At 44.6% G+C, this 26972-nt stretch overlaps 1 protein-coding gene across 1 annotated transcript; it reads left to right on the top strand.

The window, feature by feature from the left end:
- Positions 1-18632: 18632 nt before the first annotated feature.
- On the top strand, positions 18633-25149 carry LOC109764161 (carbon catabolite repressor protein 4 homolog 6). The gene is made up of 15 exons (XM_020323012.2): positions 18633-18904; positions 18981-19479; positions 19939-20102; positions 20507-20572; positions 20761-20813; positions 20967-21048; positions 21171-21220; positions 21409-21499; positions 21912-22004; positions 22119-22151; positions 22236-22321; positions 22431-23679; positions 23935-24020; positions 24117-24201; positions 24575-25149. The coding sequence occupies exons 1-15, from the start codon at positions 18845-18847 to the stop codon at positions 24626-24628; spliced, it is 2751 nt and encodes a 916-aa protein (XP_020178601.1). The 5' UTR covers positions 18633-18844; the 3' UTR covers positions 24629-25149.
- Positions 25150-26972: the final 1823 nt, after the last annotated feature.

The raw sequence follows: 26972 nt of genomic DNA, 5'->3' as shown, positions 1-26972 counted from the left end.
ACAACACTGGAGCTATTGCCCTTGCGAAGGAGCCCAGGTTTCACAGGAAGACCAGGCATATCAAGCGTCGCTTCAACTCCATTCGTGAAAGTGTTCAAAATGGAGACATAGATATTTGTAAAGTACATACGGACCTGAATGTAGCACATCCCTTGACTAAAGCTCTCCCTAGAGCAAAACATGATCAACACCAGGACGCAATGGGTGTTCGATTCATCACAATGTAACTAGATTATTGACTCTAGTGCAAGTGGGAGACTGTTGGAAATATGCCCTAGAGGCAATAATAAATGGTTATTATTATATTTCTTTGTTCATGGTAATTGTCTATTGTTCATGCTATAATTGTGTTATCCGGAAATCATAATGCATGTGTGAATACATAGACCACAACGTGTCCCTAGTAAGCCTCTAGTTGACTAGCTCGTTGATCAACTGATAGTCATGGTTTCCTGACTATGGACATTGGATGTCATTGATAACGGGATCACATCATTAGGAGAATGATGTGATGGACAAGACCCAATCCTAAGCATAGCTCAAAGATCGTGTAGTTCGTTTGCTAGAGCTTTTCCAATGTCAAGTATCTTCTCCTTAGACCATGAGATCGTGCAGCTCCCGGATACCGTAGGAGTACTTTGGGTGTGCCAAACGTCACAACGTAACTGGGTGACTATAAAGGTACACTACGGGTATCTCCGAAAGTGTCTGTTGGGTTGGCACGGATCGAGACTGGGATTTGTCACTCCGTATGACGGAGAGGTATCTCTGGGCCCACTCGGTAATGCATCATCATAATGAGCTCAATGTGACTAAGGAGTTAGTCACGGGATCATGCATTGCGGTACGAGTAAAGAGACTTGCCGGTAACGAGATTGAACAAGGTATTGGGATACCGACGATCGAATCTCGGGCAAGTAACATACCGATTGACAAAGGGAATTGTATACGGGATTGATTGAATCCTCGACATCGTGGTTCATCCGATGAGATCATCGTGGAACATGTGGGAGCCAACATGGGTATCCAGATCCCGCTGTTGGTTATTGACCGGAGAGGCGTCTCGGTCATTTCTGCATGTCTCCCGAACCCGTAGGGTCTACACACTTAAGGTTCGGTGACGCTAGGGTTGTAGAGATATGAGTATGCGGAAACCCGAAAGTTGTTCGGAGTCCCGGATGAGATCCCGGACGTCACAAGGAGTTCCGGAATGGTCCGGAGGTGAAGAATTATATATAGGAAGTCCAGTTTCGGCCACAGGGAAAGTTTCGGGGTTGTCGGTATTGTACCGGGACCACCGGAAGGGTCCTGGGGGTCCACCGGGTGGGGCCACCTATCCCGGAGGGCCCCATGGGCTGAAGTGGGATGGGAACCAGCCCTTAGTGGGCTGGGGCGCCCCCCATGGGCCTCCCCCCTGCGCCTAGGGTTGGAAACCCTAGGGTGGGGGGCGCCCCACTTGACTTGGGGGGGAAGTTCCCCCCCCCTTGGCCGCCCCCCCCCATAGATGGGTTCTTGGCCGACGCCCCCCCCCTCTCAGGGGGCCTATATAAAGGGGGGAGGGAGGGCAGCAATACGACAACCTTTGGCGCCTCCCTCCTCCCCTGCAACACCTCTCCCTCTCGCAGAAGCTTGGCGAAGCCCTGCCGAGATCCCGCTACATCCACCACCACTCCGTCGTGCTGCTGGATCTCCATCAACCTCTCCTTCCCCCTTGCTGGATCAAGTAGGAGGAGACGTCGCTGCTCCATACGTGTGTTGAACGCGGAGGTGCCGTCCGTTCGGCACTCGGTCATCGGTGATTTGGATCACGGCGAGTACGACTCCATCAACCTCGTTCATTGGAACGCTTCCGCTCGCGATCTACAAGGGTATGTAGATGCACTCCTTTCCCCTCGTTGCTAGTATACTCCATAGATGGATCTTGGTGATGCGTAGGAAAATTTAAAATTCTGCTACGATCCCCAACATCTTCATTCGTGGAAAGAGCCATCAGAACATGCCTACACTTCCAACACATATTTTCTGAGAGAGAACCACCTACACTTGTGTTGAGGTCAAGATATCCCATTCCAACCACATAAATCTTGATCTCTAGCCTTCCCCAAGTTGCTTTCCACTCAAATCTTCTTTCCACCAAATCCAAATCCTGTGAGAGAGAGTTGAGTGTTGGGGAGACTATCATTTGAAGCACAAGAGCAAGGAGTTCATCATCAACACACCATTTGTTACTTCTTAGAGAGTGGTGTCTCCTAGATTGGCTAGGTGTCACTTGGGAGCCTCCGTCAAGATTGTGGAGTTGAACCAAGGAGTTTGTAAGGGTAAGGAGATCGCCTACTTCGTGAAGATCTACCCTAGTGAGGCAAGTCCTTCGTGGGCGACGGCCATGGTGGGATAGACAAGGTTGCTTCTTCGTGGACCCTTCATGGGTGGAGCCCTCCGTGGACTCGCGCAACCGTTACCCTTCGTGGGTTGAAGTCTCTGTTGGGTAACATAGTAATTTCAAAAAAAATCCTACGCACACACAAGATCATGGTGATGCATAGCAACGAGAGGGGAGAGTGTTGTCCACGTACCCTCGTAGACTGAAAGCGGAAGCGTTAGCACAACGCGGTTGATGTAGTCGTACGTCTTCACGATCCGACCGATCAAGTACCGAACGCACGGCACCTCCGAGTTCAGCACACGTTCAGCCCGATGACGTCCCTCGAACTCCGATCCAGCGAGTGTTGAGGGAGAGTCTCCTCAGCACGACGGCGTGGTGACGATGATGATGTTCTACCGACGCAGGGCTTCGCCTAAGCACCGCTAGAGTATTATCGAGGTGGACTATGGTGGAGGGGGGCACCGCACATGGCTAAAAGATCAAGCGATCAATTGGTGTGTCTCTAGGGTGCCCCCTGCCCCCGTATATAAAGGAGCAAGGGGGGAGGTGCGGCCGGCCAGGAGGAGGCGTGCCAGGAGGAGTCCTACTCCCACCGGGAGTAGGACTCCCTCCCTTCCTTGTTGGACTAGGAGAGGAGAGGGAAGGAGAGAGGGGGAAAGGAAAAGGGGGGGCGCCCCCCTCCTTGTCCAATTTGGACTTGGGGGGGAGGGGCACGCGGCTGCCCCTTGGCCTCCTCTCCTCTTCCACCAATTGGGCCCATGAAGCCCAATAGCCTCCGGGGGGGTTCCGGTAACCCCCCGGTACTCCGGTATATATCCGATAACCCCCGGAACCATTCCGGTGTCCGAATATAGTCATCCAATATATCAATCTTCATGTCTCGACCATTTCGAGACTCCTCGTCATGTCCGTGATCACATCCGGGACTCCGAACAACCTTCGGTACATCAAAACATATAAACTCATGATATAACTGTCATCGAAACGTTAAGCGTGCGGACCGTACGGGTTCGAGAACTATGTAGACATGACCGAGACACGTCTCCGGTCAATAACCAATAGCGGAACCTGGATGCTCATATTGGCTCCCACATATTCTACGAAGATCTTTATCGGTCAGACCGCATAACAACATACGTTGTTCCCTTTGTCATCGGTATGTTACTTGCCCGAGATTCGATCGTCGGTATCTCAATACCTAGTTCATTCTCGTTACCGGCAAGTCTCTATACTCGTTCCGTAATACATCATCCCACAACTAACTCATTAGTTGCAATGCTTGCAAGGCTTAAGTGATGTGCATTACCGAGAGGGCCCAGAGATACCTCTCCGACAATCGGAGTGACAAATCCTAATCTCGAAATACGCCAACCCAACAAGTACCTTCGGAGACACCTGTAGAGCACCTTTATAATCACCCAGTTACGTTGTGACGTTTGGTAGCACACAAAGTGTTCCTCCTGTAAATGGGAGTTGCATAATCTCAGTCATAGGAACATGTATAAGTCATGAAGAAAGCAATAGCAACATACTAAATGATCGAGTGCTAAGCTAACGGAATGGGTCAAGTCAATTACATCATTCTCCTAATGATGTGATCCCGTTAATCAAATGACAACTCATGTCCATGGCTAGGAAACATAACCATCTTTGATCAATGAGCTAGTCAAGTAGAGGCATACTAGTGACACTCTGTTTGTCTATGTATTCACACAAGTATTATGTTTCCGGTTAATACCATTCTAGCATGAATAATAAACATTTATCATGATATAAGGAAATAACTAATAACTTTATTATTGCCTCTAGGGCATATTTCCTTCAGTCTCCCACTTGCACTAGAGTCAATAATCTAGATTACACAGTAATGATTCTAACACCCATGGAGCCTTCGTGCTAATCATGTTTTGCTCGTGGAAGAGGCTTAGTCAACGGGTCTGCAACATTCAGATCCGTATGTATCTTGCAAATTTCTATGTCTCCCACCTGGACTAAATCCCGGATGGAATTGAAGCGTCTCTTGATGTGCTTGGTTCTCTTGTGAAATCTGGATTCCTTCGCCAAGGCAATTGCACCAGTATTGTCACAAAAGATTTTCATTGGACCCGATGCACTATGTATGACACCTAGATCGGATATGAACTCCTTCATCCAGACTCCTTCATTTGCTGCTTCCGAAGCAACTATGTACTCCGCTTCACATGTAGATCCCCCCACGACGCTTTGTTTAGAACTGCACCAACTGACAGCTCCACCGTTCAATGTAAACACGTATCCGGTTTGCGATTTAGAATCGTCCGGATCAGTGTCAAAGCTTGCATCAACGTAACCATTTACGATGAGCTCTTTGTCACCTCCATAAACGAGAAACATATCCTTAGTCCTTTTCAGGTATTTCAGGATGTTCTTGACCGCTGTCCAGTGATCCACTCCTGGATAACTTTGGTACCTCCCTGCTAAACTTATAGCAAGTCACACATCAGGTCTGGTACACAGCATTGCATACATGATAGAGCCTATGGCTGAATCATAGGGAACATCTTTCATCTTCTCTCTATCTTCTGCAGTGGTCGGGCATTGAGTCTTACTCAACTTCACACCTTGTAACACAGGCAAGAACCCTTTCTTTGCTTGATCCATTTTGAACTTCTTCAAAACTTTGTCAAGGTATGTGCTTTGTGAAAGTCCAATTAAGCGTCTTGTTCTATCTCTATAGATCTTGATGCCCAATATATATACGTAGCTTCACCGAGGTCTTTCATTGAAAAACTCTTATTCAAGTATCCCTTTATGCTATTCAGAAATTCTATATCATTTCCAATTAGCAATATGTCATCCACATATAATATTAGAAATGCTACAGAGCTCCCACTCACTTTCTTGTAAATACAGGCTTCTCCAAAAGTCTGTACAAAACCAAATGCTTTGATCACACTATCAAAGCGTTATTCCAACTCCGAGAGGCTTGCACCAGTCCATAAATAGATCGCTGGAGCTTGTACACTTTCTTAGCTCCCTTTGGATCGACAAAACCTTCCAGTTGTATCATATACAACTCTTCTTCCAGAAATCCATTCAGGAATGCAATTTTGACATCCATTTGCCAAATTTCATAATCATAAAATGCGGCAACTGCTAACATGATTCGGACAGACTTAAGCATCGCTACGGGTGAGAATGTCTCATCGTAGTCAATCCCTTGAACTTGTCGAAAACCTTTTGCAACAAGTCGACCTTTATAGACAGTAACATTACCGTCAGCGTCAGTCTTCTTCTTCAAGATCCATTTATTCTCAATTGCTTGCCGATCATCGGGCAAGTCAACCAAAGTCCACACTTTGTTCTCATACATGGATCCCATCTCAGATTTCATGGCCTCAAGCCATTTCGCGGAATCTGGGCTCACCATCGCTTCTTCATAGTTCGTAGGTTCATCATGGTCTAGTAGCATAACCTCCAGAATAGGATTACCGTACCACTCTGGTGCGGATCTTACTCTGATTGACCTACGAGGTTCAGTAACAACTTGATCTGAAGTTCCATGATCATCATCATTAACTTCCTCACTAATTGGTGTAGGCGTCGTAGAAACCAGTTTCTGCGATGAACTACTTTCCAATAAGGGAGCAGGTACAATTACCTCATCAAGTTCTACTTTCCTCCCACTCACTTGTTTCGAGAGAAACTCCTTCTCCAGAAAGATTCCGAATTTAGCAACAAAAGTCTTGCCTTCGGATCTGTGATAGAAGGTGTACCCAATAGTCTCCTTTGGGTATCCTATGAAGACACATTTCTCCGATTTGGGTTCGAGCTTATCAGGTTGAAGCTTTTTCACATAAGCATCGCAGCCCCAAACTTTAAGAAACGACAACTTTGGTTTCTTGCCAAACCACAGTTCATAAGGCGTCGTCTCAACGGATTTTGATGGTGCCCTATTTAACGTGAATGCAGCCGTCTCTAAAGCATAACCCCAAAACGATAGCGGTAAATCAGTAAGAGACATCATAGATCGCACCATATCTAGCAGAGTACGATTACGACGTCCGGACACACCATTACGCTGTGGTGTTCCGGGTGGCGTGAGCTGCGAAACTATTCCGCATTGTTTCAAATGAGGACCAAACTCATAACTCAAATATTCTCCTCCACGATCAGATCGTAGAAACTTTATTTTCTTGTTACGATGATTTTCAACTTCACTCTGAAATTCTTTGAACTTTTCAAATGTTTCAGACTTATGTTTCATTAAGTAGATATACCCATATCTGCTTAAATCATCTGTGAAGGTGAGAAAATAACGATATCCGCCACGAGCCTCAACATTCATCGGACCACATACATCTGTATGTATGATTTCCAACAAATCTATTGCTCTCTCCATAGTTCCGGAGAACGGCGTTTTAGTCATCTTGCCCATGAGGCACGGTTCGCAAGTACCAAGTGATTCATAATCAAGTGGTTCCAAAAGTCCATCAGTATGGAGTTTCTTCATGCGCTTTACACCGATATGACCTAAACGGCAGTGCCACAAATAAGTTGCACTATCATTATCAACTCTGCATCTTTTGGCTTCAATATACTATCGAGATTCAACAAAAATAGACCACTCTTCAAGGGTGCATGACCATAAAAGATATTATTCATATAAATAGAACAACCATTATTCTCTGATTTAAATGAATAACCGTCTCGCATCAAACAAGATCCAGATATAATGTTCATGCTTAATGCTGGCACCAAATAACAATTATTTAGGTCTAAAACTAATCCTGAAGGTAGATGTAGAGGTAGCGTGCCGACCGCGATCACATCGACTTTGGAACCATTTCCCACGCGCATCGTCACCTCGTCCTTAGCCAATCTTCGCTTAATCCGTAGCCCCTGTTTCGAGTTGCAAATATTAGCAACAGAGCCAATATCAAATACCCAGGTGCTACTGCGAGCATTAGTAAGGTACACATCAATAACATGTATATCACATGTACCTTTGTTCACCTTGTCATCCTTCTTGTCCGCCAAATACTTGGGGCAGTTCCGCTTCCAGTGACGAGTCTGCTTGCAATAGAAGCACTTAGTCTCAGGCTTAGGTCCAGACTTGGGTTTCTTCTCCTGAGCAGCAACTTGCTTGCTGTTCTTCTTGAAGTTCCCCTTCTTCTTCCCTTTGCCCTTTTTCTTGAAACTGGTGGTCTTATTGACCATCAACACTTGGTGCTCCTTCTTGATTTCTACCTCCGCAGCCTTTAGCATTGCGAAGAGCTCGGGAATCGTCTTATCCATCCCTTGCATGTTATAGTTCATCACGAAGCTCTTGTAGCTTGGTGGCAGTGATTGGAGAATTCTGTCAATGACGCTATCATCCGGAAGATTAACTCCCAGTTGAATCAAGTGATTATTATACCCAGACATTTTGAGTATATGCTCACCGACAGAACTATTCTCCTCCATCTTGCAGCTGTAGAACTGATTGGAGACTTCATATCTCTCAATTCGGGCATTTGCTTGAAATATTAACTTCAACTCCTGGAACATCTCATATGCTCCATGATGTTCAAAACGTCGTTGAAGTCCCGGTTCTAAGCCGTAAAGCATGGCACATTGAACTATCGAGTAGTCATCGGCTTTGCTCTGCCAGACATTCTTAACGTCGTCAGTTGCATTGGCAGCAGGCCTGGCACCAAATGGTGCTTCCAGGACGTAATTCTTCTATGCAGCAATGAGGATAATCCTCAAGTTACGGACCTAGTCCATGTAATTGCTACCATCATCTTTGAACTTTGCTTTCTCAAGGAACGCATTAAAATTCAACGGAACAACAGCACGGGCCATCTATCTACAACCAACATAGACAAGCAAGATACTATCAGGTACTAAGTTCATGATAAATTTAAGTTCAATTAATCATATTACTTAAGAACTCCCACTTAGATAGACATCCCTCTAATCCTCTAAGTGATCACGTGATCCATATCAACTAAACCATGTCCGATCATCACGTGAGATGGAGTAGTTTCAACGGTGAACATCACTATGTTGATCATATCTACTATATGATTCACGCTCGACCTTTCGGTCTCCGTGTTCCGAGGCCATATCTGTTATATGCTAGGCTCGTCAAGCTTAACCTGAGTATTCCGCGTGTTCAAGTGTTTTGCACCCGTTGTATTTGAACGTAGAGCCTATCACACCCGATCATCACGTGGTGTCTCAGCACGAAGAACTTTCGCAACGGTGCATACTCAGGGGGAACACTTATACTTTGATAATTTAGTGAGGGATCATCTTATAATGCTATCGTCAATCAAAGCAAGATAAGATGCATAAAAGATAAACATCACATGCAATCAATATAAGTGATATGATATGGCCATCATCATCTTGTGCTTGTGATCTCCATCTCCGAAGCACCGTCATGATCACCATCGTCAACGGCGCGACACCTTGATCTTCATCGTAGCATCGTTGTCGTCTCGCCAATCTTATGCTTCTACGACTATCGCTACCGCTTAGTGATAAAGTAAAGCATTACAGGGCGATTGCATTGCATACAATAAAGCGACAACCATATGGCTCCTGCCAGTTGCCGATAACTCGGTTACAAAACATGATCACCTCATACAATAAAATTTAGCATCATGTCTTGACCATATCATATCACAACATGCCCTGCAAAAACAAGTTAGACATCCTCTACTTTGTTGTTGCAAATTTTACGTGGCTGCTACGGGCTTAGCAAGAACCGTTCTTACCTACGCATCAAAACCACAACGATAGTTTGTCAAGTTGGTGTTGTTTTAACCTTCGCAAAGACCGGGCGTAGCCACACTCGGTTCAACTAAAGTTGGAGAAACTGACACCCGCTAGCCACCTGTGTGCAAAGCACGTCGGTAGAACCAGTCTCGCGTAAGCGTACGCGTAATGTCGGCCCGGGCCGCTTCATCCAACAATACCGCCGAACCAAAGTATGACATGCTGGTAAGCAGTATGACTTATATCGCCCACAACTCACTTGTGTTCTACTCGTGCATATAACATCAACGCATAAAACCAGGCTCGGATGCCACTGTAGGGTAACGTAGTAATTTCAAAAAATTTCCTACGCACACACAAGATCATGGTGATGCATAGCAACGAGAGGGGAGAGTGTTGTGCACGTACCCTCGTAGACCGAAAGCGGAAGCGTTAGCACAATGCGGTTGATGCAGTCATACGTCTTCACGATCCGACCGATCAAGTACCGAACGCACGGCACCTCCGAGTTCAGCACACGTTCAGCCCGATGACGTCCCTCGGACTCCGATCCAGCCGAGTGTTGAGGGAGAGTTTCGTCAGCACGACAGCGTGGTGACGATGATGATGTTCTACCGACGCAGGGCTTCGCCTAAGCACCGCTACAGTATTATCGAGGTGGACTATGGTGGAGGGGGCACCGCACACGGCTAAAAGATCAAGCGATCAATTGTTGTGTCTCTAGGGTGCCCCCTGCCCCCGTATATAAAGGAGCAAGGGGGGAGGTGCGGCCGGCCAGGAGGAGGCGCGCCAGGAGGAGTCCTACTCCCACCGGGAGTAGGACTCCCTCCCTTCCTTGTTGGACTAGGAGAGGAGAGGGAAGGAGAGAGGGGGAAAGGAAAAAGGGGGGGCGCCGCCCCCTCCTTGTCCAATTCGGACTTGGGGGGAGGGGCGCGCGGCTGCCCCTTGGCCTCCTCTCCTCTTCCACCAATTGGGCCCATGAAGCCCAATAGCCTCCGGGGGGTTCCGGTAACCCCCCGGTACTCCGGTATATATCCGATAACCCCCGGAACCATTTCGGTGTCCGAATATAGTCATCCAATATATCAATCTTCATGTCTCAACCATTTCGAGACTCCTCGTCATGTCCGTGATCACATCCGGGACTCCGAACAACCTTCGGTACATCAAAACATATAAACTCATAATATAACTGTCATCGAAACGTTAAGCGTGTGGACCGTACGGGTTCGAGAACTATGTAGACATGACCGAGACACGTCTCCGGTCAATAACCAATAGCGGAACCTGGATGCTCATATTGGCTCCCACATATTCTACGAAGATCTTTATCGGTCAGACCGCATAACAACATACGTTGTTCCCTTTGTCATCGGTATGTTACTTGCCCGAGATTCGATCGTCGGTATCTCAATACCTAGTTCTATCTTGTTACCGGCAAGTCTCTTTACTCGTTCTGTAATACATCATCCCACAACTAACTCATTAGTTGCAATGCTTGCAAGGCTTAAGTGATGTGCATTACCGAGAGGGCCCAGAGATACCTCTCCGACAATCGGAGTGACAAATCCTAATCTCGAAATACGCCAACCCAACAAGTACCTTCGGAGACACCTGTAGAGCACCTTTATAATCACCCAGTTACGTTGTGACGTTTGGTAGCACACAAAGTGTTCCTCCGGTAAACGGGGGTTGCATAATCTCATAGTCATAGGAACATGTATAAGTCATGAAGAAAGCAATAGCAACATACTAAACGATCGAGTGCTAAGCTAACGGAATGGGTCAAGTCAATCACATCATTCTCCTAATGATGTGATCCTGTTAATCAAATGACAACTCATGTCTATGGCTAGGAAACATAACCATCTTTGATCAACGAGCTAGTCAAGTAGAGGCATACTAGTGACACTCTGTTTGTCTATGTATTCACACAAGTATTATGTTTCCGGTTAATACAATTCTAGCATGAATAATAAACATTTATCATGATATAAGGAAATAAATAATAACTTTATTATTGCCTCTAGGGCATATTTCCTTCAGTCTCCATCAATGTGGATGTACGATAGCACCACCTATCGGAACCACGGATAAAAAATCTCCGTGTCAACATTGCGTTTGCTCCCTTAAACTCCTCCCTTTACCTTCATATGCAATTGTTTTACATTCCGCTGCTATACTCTTAGAATTGCATGTGTAGGTTGATTGCTTGACTTGTGCTAAGTTGCTAAAATCTGCCAAGAACTAAAATTGGGAAAAGGCTAGATTTTTATTTGGTCAAGTAGTCTAATCACCCCCTCTAGACATACTTCCGATCCTACATCATGCCATCTTACTTAAGGCGTTACTCCATTCTTGTTAACTTAATAGACCGAGACACGTCTCCGGTCAATAACCAATAGCGGAACCTGGATGCTCATATTGGCTCCCACATATTCTACGAAGATCTTTATCGGTTAGACCGCATAACAGCATACGTTGTTCCCTTTGTCATCGGTATGTTACTTGCCCGAGATTCGATCGTCGGTATCTCAATACCTAGTTCAATCTTGTTACCGGCAAGTCTCTTTACTCGTTCCGTAATACATCATCCCACAACTAACTCATTAGTTGCAATGCTTGCAAGGCTTAAGTGATGTGCATTACCGAGAGGGCCCAGAGATACCTCTCCGACAATCAGAGTGACAAATCCTAATCTCGAAATACGCCAACCCAACAAGTACCTTCGGAGACACCTGTAGAGCACCTTTATAATCACCCAGTTACGTTGTGACGTTTGGTAGCACACAAAGTGTTCCTCCGGTAAACGGGAGTTGCATAATCTCATAGTCATAGGAACATGTATAAGTCATGAAGAAAGCAATAGCAACATACTAAACGATCGAGTGCTAAGCTAACGGAATGGGTCAAGTCAATCACATCATTCTCCTAATGATGTGATCCCGTTAATCAAATGACAACTCATGTCTATGGCTAGGAAACATAACCATCTTTGACAACGAGCTAGTCAAGTAGAGGCATACTAGTGACACTCTGTTTGTCTATGTATTCACACAAGTATTATGTTTCCGGTTAATACCATTCTAGCATGAATAATAAACATTTATCATGATATAAGGAAATAAATAATAACTTTATTATTGCCTCTAGGGCATATTTCCTTCAGTCTTCATCAATGTGGATGTATGATAGCAGCACCTATCGGAACCACGGATAAAAAATCTCCGTGTCAACATTGCGTTTGCTCCCTTAAACTCCTCCATTTACCTTCATATGCAATTGTTTTACATTCCGCTGCTATACTCTTAGAATTGCATGTGTAGGTTGATTGCTTGACTTGTGCTAAGTTGCTAAAATCTGCCAAGAGCTAAAATTGGGAAAAGGCTAGATTTTTATTTGGTCAAGTAGTCTAATCACCCCCTCTAGACATACTTCCGATCCTACATCATGCCATCTTACTTAAGGCGTTACTCCATTCTTGTTAACTTAATACACTAGATGCATGTTGGATAGCAGTCGATGTGTGGAGTAATATTAGTAGATGTAGGCAGGAGTCGGTCTACTTGTCTCGGACATGATGCCTATATACATGATCATTGCCTTGGATATCGTCATAACTATGGGATTTTATATCAATTGCTCAGTAGTAATTTGTTTACCCACTATATGCTTTCTTTCAAGAGAGAAGCCTCTAGTGAAAACTATGGCCCCCGGGTCTATCTTTTGTCATTTTTTTCCAGATCTACAAAATCAAAAACACAAAAATACCTTGCTGCAATTTACTTACTTTTATTTTATTTAGCACCTTTACTTATCTTTTTATATTTATCACTATCAGATCTCATCCTTGCAAGTAACCGTGAAGGGATTGACAACCCCTTTATCGCATTGGGTGCAAGTATTTGTTTGTTTGTGCAGGTGTAATTATTGGAGACTTGTGTGTTCCTCCTACTAGATTGATACCTTGGTTCTTAACTGAGGGAAATGCTTATCTCTACTTTGTTGCATCACCCTTTCCTCTTTAAGGGAAAAACTAAGCAAGCTCAAGAAGTAGTAGTGTGTCCTGCAAAGATGATTGTGGCAAACTAAAAATCAAACAAAGAAAAGACTTGCATAATACATGACGCTCCAAGCAAAACTCATATCATGTGATGAATAAAAATATAACTCCAAGTAATTTACCGATGGTTGGTAGGAGAAAGAGGGGATGCCATCCGGGGCATCCTCGAGCTTAGAGTCTTGGGTGTCCTTGAATATTACCTTGGGGTACTGTTGTAGGGTGGAACCCTAGATGAAGATCTTTCACGAATTGGAGGGGAAATCCCCCGAAGAACACGAAGAACACAAGAGAGGGGAGACACTCAAATTGACTAGATCCAATCACACATATGCTAGATCCAAGAACACACAAGAGGTCACAATGATTCAAGGACAACAAAGGAAAGATACAAGGTAACTAGTTCATCCCAATCCTATGAGGAAAGAGGTCTTGATGATCCTATGATTGGGATCCTTCTCCAAGAGGAGGGCTTGATCTCCAAGAGGAGCTTCTCCCAAGAGGAGGTCTAGATCTTCAAGAGGAGGAAGATGAGCAAAGCTCTCTCTTTGTCTATGTAATACTTTGCTATCCTCTAAATGAGATAGGGGAAGAGTATATAAAGGCTAGGGACGAAACTTGGGGAAAGAGGGGTACAAATGTCCAAAATATCCCTAAAAACGTGTAGCCATGGAGGAGGGGGCGAGCACCCGGAGTCATGGGGTCCGGCACCCAAGGCGCGCCTGGGAAGGTGGGCCGGGCACCTGCGGTGCATAGGAGGCCGGGTGGCTGAGGGGACCGGGCACCCGAGGCCATTTGGTCGGGCACCCGGGGCGGTCAGGGAGCCGGCCCGCGGGCGGCTGAAGGGGCCGAGCACCCGGGGCCATTTGGCCGGGCACCCGGGCTGCCCCAACCAGCGCCAGGCAGAGGGGCCGGGCACCCGGGGTGGCCAGGGGCGATCCCCAGCTAGTGGTCGGGCACCCGGGGTGTCCAGGACCTCCACGTCCTTCTTCTTCACGTCTCCTTCCTCCTCCTTCTCCTTCCCGGATGCTTGGGTCTCCCTCCTAGCTTCTTCATGGGGCTCTTCTTTGTACCTGAGGATGCACAACATTTCCTATTGAGGTAGAACCCAATTCACGAGTGAATCCGAATGAAACTCAAAGAGTAAAGAGTTAATCCCGGTTTCGATGGCACGTGCGTGTGCTCTTGTCCTAGGTCCTCTCCGTGCTTGCGGTGGTGGTGTGACGTCCATGGTGATGGTCGAGGGATGCTCCGCATCAGGTACCTTGGGTATCCCCAAGCTTAGGGTCTTGCCACTCCTTATTCCTTCATCCATCGCGATCTCACTTAAAACTTGAAAACTTTAGCACACAAAACTCAACAAAAAACTCATGATATCCGTTAGTATAACAAGCCAATCATAAACTTTAGGCACTATTGTAAACCCATTCATATTTTATTATTGCATAATACCTACTGTATTCTAACTTCACCATGACTTATACCCCCCCCGATACAATCCACAAATTCATTAAAACAAGCAAACAATGCAATGAAAACAGAATCTGTCAAAAAGAGAACAGTTTGTAATGATCTGGACAGACTCAACACTTTTGTAACTCCAAAACTTCTGAAAAATTACGACAACGTGGGAAATTTGTATATCAATCATGTGTAAAAAAATCAGAATTTTATCATGTTCCAGTGAATTTAAACAATTGTTCTACTAGGCGCAAAAGTTTCAGTTTGTTCACATAATCAAATCAACTATCAACCAAATCATCCCAAAGGCTTTACTTGGCACAAACACTAATTTAACACAAAACACAACCATAATGGTAGCATAATTGTGTGCACACACAAAAAACAGAAAACAAAAAGGAAAAATAAAGATAACTACTAGGTTGCCTCCTAACAAGCTCTATTGTTTCACACCCCTAGCTAGGCGTAATGCATAGTTTCAAGTGTTGTCATCCTTCATTCCCAAGTCCTTTTTAATCAAATATTCCAAAACTTTTCTCAGTAAATATCTCTTCTCATGTTCTTCTTTCCTAGTGGGAGAGCTTAAACTATTGAAAGGACTTTGTTCGGTAATTTTAACATTCATTACTTCAAATTCTGAATCATCACCATAAACATCTTCATATAAAACATGTATTTCATCATCAGTGGGTTCCCTAGCCATCTCCTCAAACCACTTATTACTAAATCCTTCATCAATCCCTTTAGTGATCCACTCCAATTTATCACAAGTATGGTGGTACAAAGTTTTAATAACTTCGGCATAAGGAACTCTCCTCCCAAGATTTTCACTATATGCAAAACAATCTTTAGATTCCAAACTACGTATAATATCTTTATCATGGAGATTTTGTTCTATTGGAGGATGCTCATATTTATCCTATAGTACGCAAAGATTTCTCTAGCTTCTGGATTATATAGTCAAATTCACACATAAGGATAATAGTAGCAATCTTCTTCATTTTGGGATCATGAATGTTGGGAAGTTCATAAAATATCTTTTGTAGTGCCGGATGAATATGCAGAAAATTTCTTTCTAACTTAACCACGAGCATAGCAATAGCATCACATCAATTTGTTTTATCAAGAATTGATCCTCTAATTATGGGTATGACTCCCGTGCAATCAAAGAATTCCTGAATAGTATTCTTCCCGATAATATTTCCGCTACCCACGTGATATATTTTAGTTTTAAGATCGGTGGGAGCTTTAGTTTTCGAGGGTCGTGATCAAGAACACAAGATTCAAATTTTTCTTCAAGAGTTTCACTAGTGCTATATTCACTAGCACTTTCAACAATAATTTTCTCAAATCTAGACATGATAGCAACTTCAAGCAAGCAAACAAGCAAAGGAAACTATTTTTTGTAAAATTGTTTTAGAAGCGGGGAGATGAAAACGAGAGGCAAATAGCAAATGAAAGTAAGAATAAGTATATGATAGTTTATGCAAGGGTACTTGATAGGTTTTGGTGATGTATCAACGACAATGGCGCCAGAAATTCTTCCTGCTACTTGTGAGTTGCGTTGGGGTTTCCTCGAAGAGGAGAGGATGATGCAGTACAATAGAGATAAGTATTTCCCTCAGTTAAGAACCAATGTTATCAATCCAGTAGGAGAACCACGTGAAACCTCTTTAACAACACCTACACACAAAAGAGCAAATACTTCCACCCAACGCGATCAAGGGGGTTGTCAACCCCCTTGGCGATTATTTATAAGGATCAAATCTGATAATGATAGATGGATAACAAAAACACAAAATATAAGAATGGTAAATAAATTACAGCAAGGTATTTTTGGATTTAATAAATAAATTACAGCAAGGTATTTTTGGATTTAATCACGCCCGGGACAAAATAAATTGCATCAAGGTAGACTCGGGGGCCATAGTTTTCACTAGAGGCTTCTATCTCGAACAAAAAGCATACGGTGGGTAAACAAATTACGGTTGTGCAATTGATAGAAAAACGCATAGTTATTACGATATTCAAGGCAATGATCATGTGTACAGGCATCACGTCTGAGACAACTCGACCGACTCTTGCCTCTTGCCTGCATCTACTACTATTACTCCACCATCGACCGCTATCCAGCATGCATCTAGAGTATTAAGTTCATAAAAAATGAAGTAACGCTTTAAGCAAGATGGCATGATGTAGACAAAGTAAATCCAATCAATATGAATAAACCCTGTCGTTTTCCCTTAATGGCAGCAATACAAATACGTGTCTTGTCCCCTTCTGTCACTAGGATATAGATCACCGCAAGATTGAACCCATTATAAAGCACCTCTCCCATTGCAAGATAAATCAATCTAGTTGGCTAAACCAAACTTATGGATCAGAGAGAAATACAAAGAAATAACAATCATGCATATAAGAATTCAGAAAAGACTCAAATATTTCTCATGAATAATCTGATCATAAACCCACAATTTATCGGATCCCAACAAACACACTGCAAAAGAAGATTACATCGAATAGATCTCCAAGAACATCGAGGAGAACATTATACTGAAGATCAAAGAGAGAGAAGAAGCCATCTAGCTACTAGCTATGGACCCGTAGGTCTATGGTAAACTACTCACACATCATCAGAGGGGCAACAAGGTTGATGTAGAAGCCCTCCATGATCGATTCCCCCTCTGGCAGAGTACCGAAAAAGTCCTCCAGATGGGATCGCGGAAGAACAGAAACTTGTGGCGGCGAAAAATATATTTTGGGTGGCTTTGTGTTTGTTTCCCGATCTTAGAGAATTTACAGAGCTGGAATTAGGTCAGACGGAGCAACGAGGGACCCACAAGGTACTAGGGCGCCCCCCAGGACGCGCCCTAGTGCCTTACCGTCTACTTGTTTGCCTTTTGGTCTCCTCCCAAAACTTCTAGGGTCTCTCTTGTCCAGAAGAAAATCCTCAAAAAGTTTCGTGGCATTTGGACTTCGTTTAGTACTGATTTTCTGGAAAACCAAAAACAGGCAAAAAACAGCAATTGGCACTTGGCACTAGGTCAATAAGTTAGTCCCAAAAAATGATATATAATTGCATATTAACATCCAAGATTGATAATATAATAGCATGAAACAATCAAATTATAGATACGTTGGAGACGTATTAGGCGCGGGTTGGCTAGGACCAACCGCATCGAAAGTTGAGGAAGCGGAGCAAGAGGGGGCGAGGGTGCTTGGCCGCGCCCTGACTCGAAGGAGAGGAGGAGCGAGGCACCGTGCAGTCCCGGGCCTTGTGGTCGAACAAGCGATAACGACGGCAGCAGATGTCGCGCTGGCATTCAACCAGTGGGTGACCAGAGCCAAGACACCGGGGGCATTCTCCCGGGACGGGTGCGAGGCAGGCCGCAGGGAGCGGCCCGACTGCCGTCGGGGACGATTGCGGCGATGCTCCTTGGCCAACTCCGAGGCGGCTTCAGGACGCGGCTCGAGCAGATGGATCTCAGAGCGCAGGTAGCGCGGGCGGCGTCGGAGGCGACGACGACTTGGAGAGCGCGAGCGTCGCGCCAACCAGCGCCTCGCGGTAGGACTGTGCGACCTCGATGGATACAATCGAGGAGGGGAGGCGAGCCACCGGCGCTCGCGGGGGCGACCACGGGGGGAGGGGGAGCAATTCATGCCCGGGCTAGGGAGGGTGGGCCACGGGGCCGGAGTGGCCACCAGCGCGGAAGCGGTGGGCACCAAGGCCGGAGCGGCCGTTGGCGAGGGCTAGGGGGGGGGCTAGGGGAGCGCGACAGAAAATTAGCGATGGACGTGCAGAAGCACTGAAGACTTTTTGTTACATGAAGAGACTAGGTACAGATTGGTGGCAATTGGCAATATATGTTCTTTCAGGGAAGCGAGTCCGTTTTCTCAAAAAAAAAAAGGAAGCGAATCCGAAAAATAGTGCTGCAGATACAAGGCATTTTCCTGCCAACCATCCGATCGAAAATCAAGGGCCTGATATGAAGGTAGTGTAAGGAAGACGGGAAAGCCTAGTACGCCGACGCCCTTCTCAAGGCGCTCGCCTCGGCGTTGCGTCCGCAGCGACACCGCCTCCGTTCCCTTCGTCGCCGCGCCAGCAGTCAACTCCGCCGCCCCCGGTGACTCGTCGAATGCGGCTGTTCCCAGGTCGCCGCCCGCCGTTGCCGCCACCGCCGTGACCAAAAGGGATGCGCGTCGTCCCCTCAGCTTTTCTCCGTCGCGCCGCCTCGATGTCCTCTCACTACAACGTACGTGCCCCTTTGGGCTTCCTCCTCCCTATCAATCCCTGACATCTAAACTCTTTACCCTTCTGCCCTTTTGCAGCGCCGAGGATCCTCGCGACCTCACCGCGGATACTCCTCCCGCCCCCCGCCGCCTTCCGCCTACGCCGCCGCCGAGCTCGTTAGCGGCGATTCTCACCTCAGCACTGTGCCCTCTGCCAACGATTCCCTCCGCCGCGGCGGGGTTCCTCGCGCGCCTCCACCGCAGTACAGGCACGGGCCGCAGTTCCAGCCGCCGCCGTATGGATATGGCTACGGCCAACCTCAACCACAGCCGCAGCCGCAGGTTCAGCCTTACGGGTTTGTGCCGTACAACTACAGCCATCCGCCGCAGACGCCGTTCCCAGGCCCTCAGTACGGCTATGGGACTCCGAATCAGTACGGTCACTGGCATCCACAGCCATACAGCGTTGTGCCACCGAATGGAGGGTTCCTGCCACGGAATGCTGGGTTCCGACCTGCGGCGCCGCAGCTGCATCCAAGTCTGGCACAGTACAAACGAGAGTGGCGATCTGTGCAGAAGCTGCCACCTCGCCATGCTGGTAGCATCTCAATGCTTAACATTTATTTGTTTGCAGCAATGTGTTGTGAAACTATCATAGGAGCATTACTCTCAAGTCGAAGTAGTATACTCGTTTTACTTATTATAGTAATTATTCCTAGCTCTGTTTCATAACCGAAAGTTTTCTTAATAATGATTGCAACCGTGTCATTTATAGCTAGTCTTATTCTCATGATGAAAAACTTGGAATTTTATTTCCAAATCTAGATAGATGCCTTTGGAGTCCTGAACTGTGAAGCGACAGTTCCAGTTGATGTGCTAAGGGACATTAAATGTGTCGGTAATATCTGTGATATGCTTGCGAAGAGATTTACTTGTGTTATTTTCCAAACTTAGTATTAGACTTGAGTAAATATGACGTGTGTGAGATCCTCATTATTCTTGTAAAAGAATACAGTTCTTGCTCTTGTATTTTGAGTATGGACTTTTGATTCTGCAGAGAGGTTTAAGGTTCTGTCATACAATATACTGGCGGACTATCTGGCCCAGGAGCACCAAGATCTTTATAGAGACATACCATCATTCATCATGGACTGGAACTGGCGTAAGAATAGGATAGGTTTAGAGATCAGCTGGTGGCGTCCAGATATTATATGTTTTCAGGTAATTCTTAAGAAAAGCTGTTGTACTGCACCAATCTCAGCAGGTTGTGCTGATGTTGGCAAACTCAAGTCATGGTAAGGATAAAAATATGCCAATTTCCTAAATCCAATTGATGAATATATGTTGTCCATGGAAGTCAGCAACTAAGTACTCCCTCCGTTCACAAATGTAAGATGTTCTAACTTTTTTCAGAATCGGATGTATATAGACAAGTTTTAGTGTGTTTGTTCACTCATTTCAGTCCGTATGTACTCCATATTGAAATATCCAAAACATCTTATATTTGTGAACGGAGGGAGTACAATATATGGTCTGATGGGGGGTCTCTATTCGTTCAATGTCAGCATTTCATTCCTTGTTTGAACTTTTGTTTCTTCTTGTAACTATCTTCTTTGTACTTGTAGGAGGTAGACAAATTTACAGACCTTGAACAAGAAATGTCAACCCGAGGATATAGCGGCATATGGAAGGTAATGTTCTAAGTTTATTTACGCTGTGCTATATTGTAGGCATTTTCATTTACAGTGTTCACGGAAGTGACTGAAATATGTGTAACATTTGCGGAATTGAATTTTTTTTTTTGTCATTGAGGGAATAGGAACAAACTTTTTTTTGAGTTCATGACTGTGATTTGCACATTTGCTGAATGGTGACACAGATGCGGACTGGAAATGCTGTTGATGGATGTGCCATATTTTGGAGGACAGCAAGGTAATCAATTCAAGTTTTTCTTGTTTGTCTTTGTGTGGTCGAAATCTTTATCTACTGTTGTTATCCAAAATTTGGGGTGATCATATTAAATTTGCTTCAATTCATTTCATAGGGACATTTTCATGGTTATCTAAGACTTTTACCACTCACCAGGTTCCGGTTGTGTTATAAAGAAGACATCGAGTTCAATAAGCTTGGGCTTCGGGATAATGTTGCACAGCTCTGTGTTTTAGAAGTGAGTTTGAATTATGGGCAATTAGATGAACACTTGAGCCTTTTTCTTTTGGGTGCTTCTCCTATGCTTACAGTGTTGTATGCCATCCAAATCTGCTAACCATTTTTTGCTGTAATGTACAGTCAGTGTTTCGAAGAAATGTGCAAACTGTGTCTACTCACTTATCTACTAGGTAATTGTGATTTGAAATACCCAGCAGACTCATAACTGCTATTCTGCTACCTTCTGTTTCTCATGTGGTTGTGTTTGGGATTTGTGGTTAGTTACTGTATCATATTTATATGTTGTTTAAGACAGAAGAAATGAAGCACAAATTTGTATGACTTACCCATGCTTATGCTTCTTCTTTTTGTCTCAAAGCCCTATCCATCCACAACAAGCCAAACAAGTTGTTATATGTAACATTCATGTTCTTTATAATCCGAAGAGAGGGGATATAAAACTTGGCCAGGTATATTGTTTTTTCCTCTGCTACTTGTGTCTTAATTTCATGTATTTGCCGATACAATGCTCGTTTGCTCCTGACTTGGCTGCTTGACACGTGCATTTCTGTTTTGTAATTGAATCAAGGTTTTGTTTGCATATTTGTCTGACTTTAGTTTAGCATATGTTTAACATGATAATAACATTACATGTGTTAGACATTATCTAGTAAAAAACATCGATGTAACTTTGTTGAGTTCTGCTATGATATTTGATCATGTGATACTTTCTTGGCATCTTTTAAAGATTTGCCCATTGTGCCTTTCCCCTCTCTCTGCTGTTTTGCTGTATGAAGCATCATCTAGTGTTTCTTTTGCTCTTGGCTATCTACCACTAGCATCCTTATGCACTTAATTTCATGCTGACTTTATTTCCTACAGATAAGGACACTCCTTGACCAAGCTTATGCTACATCTAAGAGGTGGAATGATGCTCCGGTAATACTCTGTGGGGACTTCAACGCTGCACCGAAGGTAATATTCTAGTACTTAACTATGTATATTTGCATTCAAGAGTCCATTCTACTTCGCTATTTCTTGTGCTGTTATACTCATTTTTAACACTAACAAGGTCTGTATGTTGCCCAGAGCCCGCTGTACAATTTTATATCAGAGCAAAAGGTAGAACAAATTGTCATTTTCTGCAGTTAACTTATTAATGTTATATCATGGAGCTGAAACTTATGAAGCTTCACAATCATGCAGTTGAATTTGTTTGGGCTTGCAAGAAATGCTATATCAGGGCAGCAAACTAGTTCACATGGGCTTTATACTGGTTCTAACACATCTCGGTAAATCTTCTACTTGATGGAAGTGCATTTATTGAGTACTTATGTTGGACGCCACAATGTATCTGCAAAATCCTAACCTATCTTCACTTCAATGGTTGCTTTGTATCAGTTATACATTCCGTCCACCTTTACACACGACCAATGGTGGAGAGGGAAGAATAATTACTCGAGATGTCCATAAGCCTCAAAGTGAAGCAAAAAGTTTGGTCAGAGATTCTTGCCTTGCTGGAAGAGAACCTGTTTTGACTGCTACTGCTTCAACATCTTGCTTTAACTCTGAATCGAGTAAATATTTTGGCAACAATAGATCTTGTTCTGGCCCTAGTAATCTTGAAGAGCAAGGATTATCAAGCTGTTTGGCAGGTCTTGCAAAGGATGCCTATAATTCTGATGGTGAAGACCATGTAAAGGCAACTGAACGTGAAGACGGTGTGGCTGTTGACAGCTCCTCTGAAGAATGTTCTGGAGGAATCAAAGTTGAATCAAAAGAACCTGACGTTGGTGGTGTCCAATGTTCACAAACTGATGTATGTGATGCGGCCTTCCAGTCAGATTCAAGTGAAGCAATTGATGGCAGACACCTACTTTCATCTTATGAACTATCTGGGCGTATAGATTCTGTCCGAGAATTAAGAGGTGTTATCCGTAAGGATTCAAATTCCCAGGGAGACTTGTCTGGGAATGTGATTTGTGAAGATGTCACAGGTGGTTTTGAAGGAAATAGTTTTCAATCAGATACGTCGTTGAATGTATCAAAAGAAAACCCTGGTGAAAAGGAAAAGTGCAATGAATCTATGTCTGGTCAGAACAATTATACAATTCCCGAGTCAGAATCATCCCATTTCAGTGATTCTCTGAAGTCTGCTGATGCACGGGATAAAATGAGTAATATGAGAGTAGAAGAAGAAATTAATACTGGATCAACTCACTTAACATCTCCAGTAGAACTAACGCATCAAATAAATAGTGCTACTTCAGATTCCTGTGGCAATCAGTGTACTCCTGAAGTAACCAACAAGCATTTAGACTCGTATTCCTGTCCAGAAGAGTTTGGAAATCATGCTTGTTCTGTTGAGGATGATGTCACAGCTAATGAAAATTTGTGCTCCAATGTGATATCTGACCCTACCTCCTTCAAAGAGTTCTCTGGTGATAATGAATGCTTACATGTGGATAATGATCAGCTGCCAAAAATTTCAAATGGTTCACTACATGCTCACAAGGTGGTTCCTTATGGAGGGTACTATAATGATCCGTACAGGTGGACAGTAGATGAAATCAAGGCTGCTACTGGGAAGGAAGAGTGTACTTATGTGGAACATAATTTGAAAGTAAGGAGTGTCTACACAGATGTGGAGGTAACTGATGCCTTCTTGTTAATTTACTTGGCTGCATTTTCACCATCCATCTGTAACTGAAAACACCAGGACATTCACTATTATCTCTTTCTGAGTTATCGAACATTTGGGCAAGTTGTGCTTACAGTTCTTTAACTCTAAAAGCACAAAGCAATGTACAGTTTTGTTTTAGTGAATAATGTTGTACAAGTACTAGTATATTTCAGGCTTTTGTGAGAACACAGTTGGTGCTTACTGATAACTTCATCCAATCAGGATTTTAATGGGACAAAAGATGCCAATAAGGAGCCCTTGGTAACCAGTTACAACAGAAAATTTATGGGGACAGTGGACTACGTATGGTAAGCAAGCTTTATTGAAACTCTTAGCTATTCAAATGCACCAGTATTTTACAATCTAATTGCTGCCAATGACAACCTTGTAATATGACAATGAAGGGCTTCTGAAGATCTTCAGACTGTTAGCGTGCTAGATACATTTCCGGAAGTGATTTTGAAGGAAACAAATGGATTCCCCACAAAGGTACTACCTTGTGAATATTTTTCTTATATTCCATCCGTCTACAATATGCATTGTTTGAACTTTCCACAGTATCCAATGTGTGACTGACTATGGTTTCTTATTCTAATATGCTAGTAGCAAAAAGACGACTTATTATGAAAATATTTCGTACCAAAAATCAAGTGCCATTGTTTTCATAGAGCTAATGTTCTTACCATACAGGCATACACTATACCAGTCAAAAAGATAAAAGTGTTAATTTTAAAATGAAGTTTCTAAAATGTTTAGAGACAGAAGCAGCATGTTTGTCTCTTCAGTTCATGGCTTCTTTACTGGTTAACTGCTGTATCCTCATGACATTTTACTAATTGTGTCTATTTCTGTTGGTTGACAGAAATGGGGAAGTGATCATATCGCATTGGTCTGCGAACTGGCGTTTAAGGAATGATGTTCATGAGACTGTAAGACAGGGATTTCAGTGCCATTGAAGGCACCCCCATGACAAGACAACGACTACCTAGCACAAGCCTCAGGCGAAATAATCATATCCAGAACAATCACTGAACATTTCTCCGTCAATCATGTTTAGTAAATATATATACATGGAAACCAAATTCCTGCTTTCTTAGGTCAATATAAGAGCTCGCCAGCATTTTCATTTTTCGGCATGCTTTGTAATTGTACATGAGACATAGGTCAAGTTTCTCAGTGTGAGCCCAGCAATGGACAACTGCTGTTGACTTGGATGGACAAACTGCAGGCACCACGGCTTAGCTTAAGATGATACTCTCTCTGTAAGATAATAGACGTTTTTTGATACCATGACAGTGTCAAAAAACGTCGTGTATTATGTCACGGAGGGAGTAAGTTACAATTTGATTGGACTAAAAAGAAACCATGCTATGTAAATCTGGAATAGTTGGTAGCTTTGAATTCTTCGACATAAGAAGCAGGTTTGGTGCATACTAAGACTCCTGACTGACACTGCATTATGAAGTATAGTTTTACTATGCTCGCAACGGTAATCTTGTCATATGGGAGTGTTGAATTCTTCGAAATAAGCAGGTGTAGTTAATATTAGTCTCCTGACTGATGCTACATACACCCTTTATTCACTATTTTACTATCAAAACGTCCTACATACATTAGTGAACAAGGTACTCACTCCGATCCGGAGTAGTATTTTTTATGGGGAGCCTTCCGGTCGGATTGGACGGTCACAACGCACACTTGCTTCATTCAACAGTACGTTGTATAATTGCAAAAGAAGCTTGTCAATGCGAATACTTATTCTTGTTTGCATGGTTTACCTGGATTTGCTGATCCTCGTTGCCCGAGAATTAAAATTGCTTTAGGCTATGTTCGGTTATCCCCACCCCCGCCGGGATCGGGTCGAAACCCCGCCGATCCCTGTGGGTTTCTCCCCGGCTGGGGTCGGGTCCCGGTCTGTCTTATAACAGCTTCCGGTTAAACCCGGCCGGTATTAGTTCTCTCCCAAACCCCGTGGAAATCACAGGGAAACAACCCACGTGTCACACCTCGTGGAAGTAAACCCCGTCTCTCTCGCGCGCGCGAAACGGCACCTCTCTCTCGCCCGATCTCTCTCGTGTCGTGGCGGCGCCGGAGACTGCAGGAGCAGTGCTACTGGATGAGACTGTGGCGGCGTGCTCGCCTCCCCCCTCCCCCACACACACCCACCCTTCTTCCTCTCCCGGTCTCCCCTGTTCAACCGGCGCCACCGCATCTAGTTGCAGCGGCAAGCTCGGCGACGACCCGGACCTAACTGACGGCGGCCGGGCGGCGATGGCGCACGACGGCAAGGCTTCCAGATCCGGCGGACGGCGTCCCTCTCCCTCCGACCCCCGTCGGTCCCAGAACCCAGAGGTCCCTCCGTTTCCTCCGTCGGTAGTGCGAGTACGGCCCTGCCTTCCGGCGTCCGCGGCGGCGCAGTTCCGCTGCTCCGATTGTCCAGCTCGTAGTGGGCGCTAGAAGCCCCAAAAAGATCCATCTACTGAACGCAATTTCATCTGCTGATCGTAATTTCATCTACTGATCTACAACACTATACAAGGTAATTTCTCCGGTTTTTTTAGCATACCACAGGCTTTTTTCTTGGCTTCTAACGAGCATGCTTCTGATTCTACTTCTTGTAATTGTAACCGATTGCTTCCACTAATGAACAAGACTTGTATTACTCTTGTTGTGCTGCTCTGATATTGTATACTGCTATATACTTCGAAGTATTTTTGCTGCGGGTTTAACCGAACAGAGATTAGGTGAGAGGGATTAATCCCCCTAGTGGAATGATTCCACGTGGGGGTTGGGTGGCGACACCAAAACCCTGCAGGTATTAGATCCACTAGTGGATATAATCTCTTGGAACCGAACATAGCCTTAGTGGATTTTGTGGGAGCAGAAAGTAGCGCCCGAGGTTAAAGACATGGGTGGGGTGGTTAGCAGAGGCGTCTCGATGAGGCTTTTCCAGGACAATGTTGGAGATGGGGACGACGCGGTTCGCATTGGCGTCGCCGGTGAAGCGTGGCATTAGGTTAATGGCACATGTTCTAGTTGGATTGGATGGAGTCGAAAACAGGGAGGGCTCACCGCCGTTGGCCATGGCATTGCCGGCGGAGGTGTGCAGTAGGTTGATGGTGCAGATTTTGGTCGGATTGGACAAAGCTGGATACGAGGTGGGCTTTGGTCATGAAGTCACTAGCGGGGGCATGGCTGCGTGGCAATAGGTTGATGGTGCAAGTTCTGGTCCGATTAGATGGAGTTGGGAACGGGAAGGG

The sequence above is a fragment of the Aegilops tauschii genome, chromosome 3 (assembly GCF_002575655.3).
Source record: "Aegilops tauschii subsp. strangulata cultivar AL8/78 chromosome 3, Aet v6.0, whole genome shotgun sequence".
Lineage (NCBI taxonomy): Eukaryota > Viridiplantae > Streptophyta > Magnoliopsida > Poales > Poaceae > Aegilops > Aegilops tauschii.
The sequence above is the reverse complement of the archived record's forward strand: the minus strand, read 5'-3'. Positions and strand labels throughout refer to the sequence as shown.

Excerpts from the sequence above, each read along its gene's own strand:
- LOC109764161 (XM_020323012.2), top strand. The coding sequence starts at position 18,845 with ATGCGCGTCGTCCCCTCAGCTTTTCTCCGTCGCGCCGCCTCGATGTCC. Across the intron at positions 20,103-20,506 it reads CAGATATTATATGTTTTCAG|GAGGTAGACAAATTTACAGA; the intron begins GTAATTCTTAAG and ends TTGTACTTGTAG. Across the intron at positions 22,322-22,430 it reads ACTGGTTCTAACACATCTCG|TTATACATTCCGTCCACCTT; the intron begins GTAAATCTTCTA and ends GCTTTGTATCAG.